This window comes from Coenobita brevimanus, chromosome 101 (assembly GCF_032717465.1).
Source record: "Coenobita brevimanus isolate Jiangsu-jjx chromosome 101, ASM3271746v2, whole genome shotgun sequence".
Taxonomy (NCBI): Eukaryota; Metazoa; Arthropoda; class Malacostraca; order Decapoda; family Coenobitidae; genus Coenobita; species Coenobita brevimanus.
In genome coordinates, this window is record NC_137054.1 from 33,636,548 (window position 1) to 33,647,798 (window position 11,251).

Sequence of the window (11,251 nt, forward strand, 5' to 3'; positions counted from 1 at the left end):
AACCATACGTCAAAGCCACCAATACAAAACATGTTTAATAAGTTGGCCTTATGAAGAGCAAGCCGTGTTCTTTGACCCACTGTCATTCTCACTGTTTCGAAAACATAAACCAGCCTGATCAGTTGAAGTGTTGGCTGGTTATGACAGCTTCCATTCTGACAGTCTTTTGGAGTTGTGGGGTGAAGCTGTTGTATCAGTCTGTGGTCACCAACCAGACCAATACTGTTGCATTACCATTGGCTATGGTTGTGATTGCATATCTAGCAACAGTGTAGGTTCATCCAACCATGGAGTTCGTTTCAAGTGAGCGTAGCAAGCCAAAGCCCATTTATGAAGGCCACATATACGTGAAGCAGAACACCTTAGCTAATGGCGTGGTGTCCTATGAGTGTGAAAGAGGTTGGCACAACAACTGTAAGGCCAAGCTCAAGGTGTGTGATGGAGAAATTGTTGGCAGCTTCAACACACATACACATGCTGTCAAGGTGGGTCGTCCAGAAATGCTAGCTGTTCAACTTGACATCAAAAATCAAGCAATCAGCTCACACGGGACGTCGCAGCAGATCATCAGCCAAGCAGTTCAGGGTATTTCAGAGGATGCCTCAGTACAGTTGCCATCAATAGAACACATCAGACAGGATGTTCGCTGCCATAAACAGAATGTCAGTGGACCTAATCCATTACCATCAAGCGCTGCTGATATGAACATACTCGATGAATACAGAGGCACTGTTGGCAGAGAGGAGTTCCTGCTGTATGATAACGGCCCGACACAACAGCGTATGCTGATTTTTTCCACTAGAAAGAACCTACAACTTCTGCAAAAGTCAGTGAATTGGTTTGCTGATGGCACATTCAAAGTGGTGCCAGCGATTTTCTACCAGCTTTATACTGTTCATGTGTTAATACACAACCAAGTATTCCCATGTGTTTATGCTCTGCCAAACAAGCAGCAATCCACTTACCGGGAATTATTCGAACAACTACTGCAAATCAACCCAATGCTGAGCCCAGACACTGTGCTGATCGACTATGAACAAGCCACAAAGAGTGTTATTGAGTCATGGTTCTCTGGAGTGACAGTGAATGGCTGCTTTTATCACCTCTCACAAAGTGTCCACTGTAAAGTGCAATACGAAAGACGCCAACAAACACATCAAGCCAATGCGAAGTTGCACTTAAAGTGCGCATGTTTCCGGCCTTAGCCTTCGTACCACCCAACGAAGTGCTGAATGCCTTCGAAGTACTTCAGGAAATTATGCCCCCCAAAGCTGATCCTGTCATGGACTACTTCGAAGACACATACATCAGAAGGATACGGCGACAAGCTAGGCAAGCTCTGTTATTCCCGATTGACATGTGGAACATGCATGGCCTCCTGATGGAGGACTTGCCTCACACCAATAATGCCGTTGAAGGGTGGCACAACCACATACAGTCAAGCATATCGGCGTGCCATTTCTCCAGACACTGAGAAAAAAGCAAACCCTCAACGAAGTGGTCATCAACCAGATGTTGGCAGGTCATCCGCCACCACCAAAAAAGAAGCGATATCAGGACTTGACGCAGAGGATTTTCAACATCGTCAGACAGTTTGAAGAACGAGACATCGTTGATTATCTGCAGAGCATCGCTCACAATTTGCAGTTTTAATTTTGAAAATGTATGCATGCACCTCTTCAACATCGACATGACCTATGTGACATGACATGTGACATGACCTATGTTTCAACGACCTGATTTTATTGTAAGAAAAATACAATTATAAAAAAATACATTTATAATAATGTCTGTCTCTTGCCTGTCGTGGATGCGGGGTAATTATCCGCGGGGGGGGGGGTGGCAATTATCCTACGAGGGCAGTTGTCCGGGGTGAAATAATCCTATGGGGGCAGTTATCCAGGGGGCAGTTGTCGGGGGGCAGATGTCCAGGGGGCAACTGTCCGGGGGGCAATTGTCCTAGAACCTTCTCACCCCCTTCCCGGGAACGGGGTAGAAAAGTTTCACAAGGCTGGTACGGGAAGGTGTTAATAAACTCAAAGCCGTCTCCCTCAAGATCATAATAATATATCACTGCTTAGATTTTTGTACCCATGCTATATTATTGTAATCATATAACCATAATTCATGATACCTAAAGCTATGTATGTAACCAGTACAGTTTGTGTTAATCAGCAAATTCCTTGAACTGCTAAGCTAAGGTTCCCATGCCAGTTTCTCGCTCACAGGCAGCTGGGGGTTAGCCAGCATACGGAGCACATCTATAGTATTCTCCTGTACTGTAAATGAACCTCCGTTATACATCGGTGAAACATTTTAAGTTTTTCACATTTTTTATGCTTTCTCTTTGTACCCACTTCATTCTTCTGTTTCCATACTTCTTTCAAAGTTCACTTCGGGTTCTATGCAAGTATTTCACAGCTTTAAATATTTAACACATTACCGTTTCTACTCTATCTGCTACACACACACACACACACACACACACACACACACACAGGACTCGGCAACGTAACGCCATTCGCACTTTTTCTCTGGTCCAAATTATTCGCAGTGTTAGTCACAGTGCTTTTATTTTCCCCTCGTAATTTGCATACTAACTTCTGACTGACAATTGTTCTCTCCAGGGTGGACAGAGAGAGAGAGAGAGAGAGAGCATCGTCTATCTATCTCTCTATAGCCCGACACCCTAATCCTGCAAAGGGTGGCTGCAGACAAAACGCCCCCAAGTCTCTTTGTCACCCACCATTTGACTGCTTTCCCCGCAACTCACTCCCTCCTCCCTCATATACCTCTCAACTCCATCCCTCCACCTCATCCTCTGTCTCCCTCTTCCTCTCCCTCCCTCCACCTCACCTACATACACCCTCTTAGTTAGTCTTTCATTTGCCATTCTCTCCACATGTCCAAACCACCTCAGTGTATTTCTCCTAATTTTCTCAATCACATCCACATCCAACTCACAATGTTCTTTCACATCTTCAGTCGTCAACCTGTCCCTCCATGTCATTCTACATGCTCCTGTCACGTAACTCGTTTCCACTGCTCTCACTCTTGACTTGTTTCCCTCTAGCAATGAAAACGCCTCGCTTCCATACGTCAGGGTAGGAATCACAATACTATCACGCAGTGACTTCCTAGCTTCCATACTTACTTCCTATTCCTCATCACAGCTTTTAGTGAGCCAACAACCTTCCTTCCCTGCTGTACCCTTTCATGCACTGCATCCTCAAAACTTCCATCCTTACTCATCACACTACCCAAGTACTTGAATGCACTCACATTCTTCATATCCTCACCATCCAACTTCACTGTGCATTCTGTGACTTCATTCCTCTCAAACACCATAACTTTACTCTTGTTTACATTGACTTTCAGATTGTTCTTCTTACACACCCAAATTCATTCACCAAACCTTGCTACTCCCATTCATCTTCACTCAACAGTATTGTATCATCAGCAAACAGCAACACCGGAATCTTCCACACCTCACCCTCATTCATTAGGGCCACCCCCGCATCCACTTCCCTATCTTGCACCTCCTTCACAACCCCATCCATGAATATATTAAACAGCCATGGAGACATTACACATCCCTGTTTCAGTTCCACATTTAGATCAAAGAACTCACTCAGCTTACCATCCGCTCGCACCGTAGCCCTAGCCCCCTCGTACATACTCTCCACAGCACTCAACAATTTCCTATCCATTCCGTATATTATTAATACCTTCCACATACCTTGTCTATCTACTCTGTTATATGCTTTCTCCAAGTCCATGAAGGCAGCATGCACTTTCTTTCCCTTCTCTAGGTACTTATTCACTAAACATCGTAGAACAGATATCTGATCTACAAATCCTTTTCCCTTCCTAAATCCCCCTTGTTCTTCTCCAACTAGCTCCTCTGGTATATACCTAACCCTTTCAATGAGTATTCTACCATACATTTTTCCAATCACACTTAGAAGGCAAATACCCCTATGGTTACCACATATATACTTCACTCTCCCTTTTTCCTTTGTATAAAGGAACAGTTATACAGCACCTAATTTCCAGTCCTCTGGAACCCTTCCCTCTTCCCAAGCCAATCTACACAACTTCCATACCCGCCCCACAACGATCTCACCCCCATACTTCAGCATTTCACTACACATTCCATCAATTCCTGTTGCCTTTCTCATCTTGATCTTCTTCATTGCTTCAACTACTTCTGGCCATCTGATCTCATTCTCCCTCCTCTCATCTCTTCTTCTCCCAGCCCTTCCCCAACCACTTATACTCGCACTTCTCTCACTCTCTACATTCAACAATCCTCAAAGTGCTCCTTCCATGTCCTCATTTTCTCTCTCTTCTCCACCAACAATCTATTATTCCCATCTTTCACTCTTCTACCTTTCCCCCTTTCATACTGTCTTATTTTATTTGCCTCCTTCCAAACAGTTTCTTACTCTCCGTCTATTTCACACTCAGATTCCTCCCAAACTCTTCATCCACTCTCTTCTTACTCTCCTTCACCAATCCCTTCACTTCCCTTCTCCTGCTCACATATACCTCTCTCTTCTCTCTCTCTTTCTCTCTCATCTTCTCCCCTACCTCTGCTCGCTAGCCATTCACTATATGCCTTCTTCTTTTGTTCCACAGCTCGTTTCACCTCATCATTCCACCATGCTGTCCCTGGCACACCCTTGCATCTCTTCCTCACTCCGCAAACCACCTCGCACGCTGCGCCTATCTCTTCCGTGAATATCTTGCATATTTCTTCCACCTCTTCCATCTGCTCTAACTCATACCTTCGCAATCTTTCTTCCACTATGCTCTTATACACTGCCATTTTCTCACTGTCTTGTAACTTCTCCACTCTTTTCACAGGAGCTGTTTCCTCCTGTTTTCCCATTCGTCTCTTCATCCATTTTCTTTCCAGCCTGACCTTGGCCATCACTAAGTAATGGTCCGAGATTCCATTCCCCCACCCTCTCCACACTCTCGCATTCAATATTTGTCTTCTCATTAGCTCATCCATACACACGTAATTTATCACTGCCTTTCGTTCAACAAATTCACCGTCCATCCTCCTCATGACTCTCCATGTATGCCTGTGGATCATCTTATGCCGGGAGAAGGTGTTGGCTATTGCCAACCACTTACCAGCACAGATGTCCACCAAAGCACTACCATTCCCATATACTTCAGCTGGCACACCCCACTGACCAACCACTCCATCCACTCGTACATTCCCAATTTTGCCATTCATGTCTCCAGTCAAAAACACTCTCTCACTCATCTCAAACTTGCCCATACATGCTTCTACTCACGCCCAAAACTCATCTTTCACTCTTGCCCCTAGTCCTCTGTTGGCGCATACGCACATACAATCGCCCAAGCTTGTATTCCTACTTTCATCCTCACCCACACAATCCTTGCACCCACTGCTCGATACTCTCTTACATTCTCCTTCCACTTCTTGCTTATCATTAGACATACTCCCTCTCTTGCCCTCTCATTCTCATTAATTACCACACATTCCTTAACCATATTCACATTCTCTCACCCTTTCACCTTTCCATTTAGTTTCAGTCAATCCACATGCATCCCTTCTTGCATCCTCAAGCACCTGAACAATCTCTCTCTCTTTCACTTTGTCATTCACTCCTCTCACATTTCACATTCCCATCCTTAGAATGTCATTTGTCCATTCCTTGGTCGTCAACGTATGGTCCGTCCTTGTCTAAGGGGCTTTGTTCACTTGTTTAGTTAGTTCTTTTTACGGGGTGGGGCGCTAACCCACCATCAACCCTTTTAGTCGCCTCAAACGACAAGCAGGGATTCTGAGGGGGTATTCTTTAAATCTCCTTTCCCTCAGGGGGTTTTAACTTAAAAAAATCAAATTGCTACCTTGCCCAGGCTGGGATCGAACTCGTACTTTTTCAGACAACAGACCACTCTCTTGACCACTTGGATATCATACTACAGAACATCGTGATGGTGATAAAACAGTGAGGCTGTAAACGCCAAATGAAAGGTAATTAAGAATAAGAAAGCATATCATCCAATAATATACGCCGTCTTCTCGTAGTATGGCAGACTACGCAATACCTCTATTTTGGTGATGCATTATACACATATTTTAACGCTCTTATGCCAGAGACGATGCTCTTATTGTGTTCTTGTTCATGGTACATATTTTTATTCGGCTGACAGCGTAGTAGTCTGAAAGCAGTGGTAACGTCTGGTATGTTCATGTCTATTGCCGCCAAACTTTTCATCAGTAGCATAAAAGTAGAGGGGAAAGCTTAGCTATCTATCTATCTATCTATCTCACTATAGCCCGACGCCCTAATCCCGCAAAGGGTGGCCGCAGACAAAACGCCTCCAAGTTGCTCTGTCACCCACCATTTGACTACACTCCCCCCAACTCACCCCCCCCTCCCTCATATACCTCTCAACTCCATCCCTCCACTTCACCCTCGGTCTACCCCTCTCTCTCCCTCCCTCCACCTCACCTACATACACCCTCTTAGTCAGTCTTTCATTCTCCATTCTCTTCACATGTCCAAATCACCTCAGTGTATTTCTCCTGATCTTCTCAACCACACCCATAACCACCCCACAACGTTCCTTCACTTCTTCATTCGTCAACCTGTCCCTCCACGTCACTCCACATGCTCCTCTCAAGTAACTCATTTCCACTGCTCTCACTCTTGACTTGTTCCCCTCTTGCAAGGTCCAAGCCTCGCTTCCATACGTCAGGGTAGGGATCACAATACTATCATGCAGTGACTTCTTAACTTCCATACTCACCTCCCTATTTCTCATCACTGCTTTCAGTGAGCCAACAACCTTCCTTCTCTGCTGTACCCTTTCACGCACTTCATCCCCCAAAGTTCCATCCTTACTCATTACACTACCTAAGTACTTGAATGCACTCACATTCTCCATATCCTCACCATCCAACCTCACTGCACACTCTGTGATTTCATTCCTCTCAAACACCATAACTTTACTTTTATTTATATTAACTTTCAGATTCCTCCTCCTACACACTGTCCCAAATTCATTCACAAAACCTTGCACCTCCCATTCATCTTCACTCAACAATACTGTATCATCAGCAAATAGCAACACCGGAATCTTCCAAATCTCACGCTCATTCATTAGAGCCACCCCCACATCCACTGCCCTACCTTGCACCTCCTTTACAACCCCATCCATGTATATATTAAACAGCCATGGAGACATCACACAACCCTGTTTCAGTCCCACATTGAGATCAACGAACTCACTCAGCTCATCATCCACTCGCACCGTAGCCCTAGCTCCCTCGTACATACTCTTCACAGCACTCAGCAATTTCCCCTCCACTTTATATATTCTTAATACCTTCCACATACCTTGCCTATCTATTCTGTCATAAGCTTTCTCCATGTCCATGAAGGCAGCATACACTTTCCTTCCCTTCTCTAGATACTTCTCCACTAAACATCTTAGAACAAATATCTGATCTACACCCTTTTCCCTTCCTAAATCCCCCTTGTTCTTCTCCAACTAGCTCCCCTGTCATATGCCTAACCCTATGAATGAGTATTCTACCATATATTTTACCAGTCACACTAAGAAGGCAAATACCCCTATGGTTACCACATACTTCTCTCTCCCCTTTTCCTTTGTATAAAGGAACAATTATACCTGATTTCCAGTCCTCTGGAACCCTTCCCTCTTCCCATGCCAATCTACATAACTTCCATATCCACTCCACAACAATCTCACCCCAATACCTAAGCATTTCACCACACACTCCATCAGTTCCTGGGGCCTTTCCCAACTTAATCTTCTTCATCGCTTCCACTATTTCCGCCCTACTGATCTCTTCCTCCCTCCTCTCATCTCTTCTTCTCCCAGCCATTCCCCAACCACTCATACTCGCACTGCTTTCACCCTCTACATTCAACAAATCCTCAAAGTGCTCGTTCCATCTCCTCAATTTCTCTCTCTTCTCCACCAACAATCTATTATTCCTATCTTTCACTCCCCTACTATTTCCCCTTTCATACTGCCTTACTTTTTTTACCTCCTTCCAAAACAATTTCTTACTCTCCCCCCATTTCACACTCAGATTCCTCCCAAACTCTTCATCCACTTTTTTCTTACTCTCCTTCACCAGTCTCTTAACCTCCCTTCTCTTGCTCACATATACCTCTCTCTTCTCTCTCTCATCTTCTCCCCTACCTCTACTTGCTAACCATTCACTATATGCCTTCTTCTTTTGTTCCACAGCTCGTTTCACCTCATCATTCCACCATGCTGTCCCTTGCACACCCTTGCATCTCCTCCTCACTCCACAAACCGCCTCACACGCTGCGCCTATCTCTTCCGTGAATATCTTACCTACGTCTTCCACCCCTTCCATCTGCTCTAGCTCATACCTTCCCAGTCTTTCTTCCACTATGCTCTTATACTCTGTCATTTTCTCACTATCTTGCAATTTCTCTTCTCTTCTCACAGGAGCTGCTTCCTCCTGTCTTCCCCTTCATCTCCTCAACCACTTTCTTTGCAGCTCTACCTTGGTCATCACTAAGTGATGGTCCGAGACTCCATTCCCCCACCCTCTCCACACTCTTGCATCCAACACTTGTCTTCTCATTCGCTCATCCACACACACGTAGTCAATCATTGCCTTTCGTTCAACAAGTTCACCATCAATCCTCCTCATTACTCTCCATGTATACCGGTGGATCATCTTATGACGGAAGTAGGTGTTGGCTATTGCCAACCCCTTACAAGCACAGATGTCCACCAAAGCACTACCATTCCCATCTACTTCAGCTGGCACACCCCACTGACCAACCACTCCATCCACTTGTACATTCCCAACTTTGTCATTCATGTCTCCAGTCAACAGCACTCTCTTGCTCCTCTCAAACTTGTCCATACATGCTTCTACTCTCGCCCAAAACTCATCTTTCACTCTTGCCCTTAGTCCTCTGTTGGCGCATACGCACATACAATCGCCCAAGCTTGTATTCCTACTTTCATCCTCACCCACACAGTCCTTGCACCCACTGCTCGATACTCTCTTACATTCTCCTTCCACTTCGTGCTTATCATTAGACATACTCCCTCTCTTGCCCTGTCATTCTCATTGACTCCCACACATATACCTAAACCATATTTCCATTCTCTCACCCTTTCCCCTTTCCATTTAGTTTCAGTCAATCCACATATATCCATGTTCCCACCCTAAGAATGTCCTTTGTCCGTTCCTTAGTCGTCAACGTATGGTCCATCCGGGTCCGAGACGCTTTATTCGTTTTTTTAGTTAGTTCTTTTTACGGGGTGGGGAACTAACCCACCACCAACCCTTTTAGTTGCTTCGTACGACAAGCAGGGATACTGGGGGAGTATTCTTGAAACCCCCCTACCCCCAGGGGGGTAGCATGGACAAAAAATAATAATTATAATAATAATCGCCAAGGAAAACGTGATATGAAGCTGTATATGAAATGGTGGAAGTCATGGGAAACTTTCGAAACTAGAAAAAGTAAATAATGGTAAGATGAGGGGTACATGAAAAAGAAAAATGCAGTTTGTAAGCGAAATAAATAAGAGATGTGAGAGAACAAGTTCTTGTTTTTTATTAGCTCCACTCTGTCTAGCCGAGTAGACCCATGAGCCACAGGCAAGCAACCGTTCATCCAAGGGCGTCCCGTACGACAGACAGGTCTTTGCTGTGGCGATGTTCTGGGAAAAGAGAGGAGGTCTGGTTCCTGGATGGACGCTGTATTTGCCTCTCACCACCCACGTATCGGGGGTACTAAGGTAGACTACACTTCAGTCCATGACCTGGTTATGTGGTCACCACTCTGCTCTGTAAAAGGTTTCCAGGGTTACAGACGTGTCACTCAGTATACAGTCAATTGAGACGGAAAGAATAGTAATAAAAAGTGGCAGGAAGGAAAGGGAGATGTAGGAGAGAAGAACTGACACAGAGCAGAATGATAAAGGTGCATGAAGAAGCAGACAGCGCTATATCATATGAGCAGATGATCGCCACCACCTGTACTATAAAAAAAAAAAATAAATAAATAAAATAAATAAAATGGTAAAGTTAAGAAATTATGGGGATAATATGCGAGCAATGAGACAGCACATGACCAAAAGACTAAACTTAAATTAAGACACCAAAAAGTTGGTAGGTAAGAGGAAGAGAGAAAAAACGAATATAGAAAGTACGACAGAGTAGAAAGAAATAAAAGAAAAGTGAAACGGAAAGCGAAAGGATTATTAAGAGAAGAGTGAGACCAAATGGGTGTACTGACGAAGAGAGGTGAATTAGTGTGTCCGTTTTCAAGTGTAAAAGAAAACTGACGTCCTCGCACGGACACGGTGGTTATTGCGATTGATATTACAATGGAAAATATTCAGGACTGGAAACAGATTAAAACGAGGCAAGGGCTTGTAAGAGAAAGAATATTGGAAAAAAAAATTAAACGACAAAATAACAAGAAAAAACGTAAAGGGGAGTCAGCAATTGTACGAGAGACCCAAGACTAAGCTGAAGACATGCAACAAATTCATTCATTCTTCTCCCTTCTCTTTTCATTCCTTCATCCCTCGCTTCCACTCACCTACCCTTCTCTCTGCCACCTTTCCTTCCTCCCTCGCTCTCACTCCTCCTCCCTCACTCTCTCTCTACTCTCTTTTCCCCATTCACTCCCTTTTTTTCATGTGTCCCTCACCATCCTCTTGCTTCCTCAAATTCCCTCTCCTCTCTCTCTCTCTCTCTCTCTCTCTCTCTCTCTCTCTCTCTCTCTCTCTCTCTCTCTCTCTCTCCGTCCCTCTCATCTCTCTCCTCCCCTCCCCTTTCTCCATTCACTCCCTCATATTACTACGTCCCACACCGTTCTCCTTCTCCCTCAGATCCCTCGTGTTTTCTCCCCAGTACCTCTTCCCCTCCCTCCATCACTCTCATCACTTCCTCCCCTCTTCCTCCTCCTCACTTCCTCCACATCCCGATTCCGTATCGCTCTCCCTACCTCTTCCCTTACCTCTTCCCCTTCCGCTCCCCACATTTTACCCTCCACTTGACATAGTCAGAGGAGGGAGTTGTTGTCACTGGTATCAATAGGTGTCCGTCCGTAGAGTTGGTCGGCAGGATGGCAGGGTGTCTGGCTGGGCGTTGAGATTTCTTTTCAGGGCCAGAACTCAGAAAGTATTCACTATAGAGTCATGAAATTTCATTGATATGTATCTCATA

The 11,251-nt window shown here is 44.8% G+C and overlaps 1 protein-coding gene across 1 annotated transcript; it reads left to right on the forward strand.

Moving 5' to 3' along the window:
* Positions 1-287: 287 nt before the first annotated feature.
* On the forward strand, positions 288-1,474 carry LOC145415004 (uncharacterized). Its single transcript, XM_080284422.1, has 2 exons — positions 288-1,122; positions 1,206-1,474. The coding sequence occupies exons 1-2, from the start codon at positions 288-290 to the stop codon at positions 1,472-1,474; spliced, it is 1,104 nt and encodes a 367-aa protein (XP_080140548.1).
* The last annotated feature ends 9,777 nt before the right edge of the window (positions 1,475-11,251 follow it).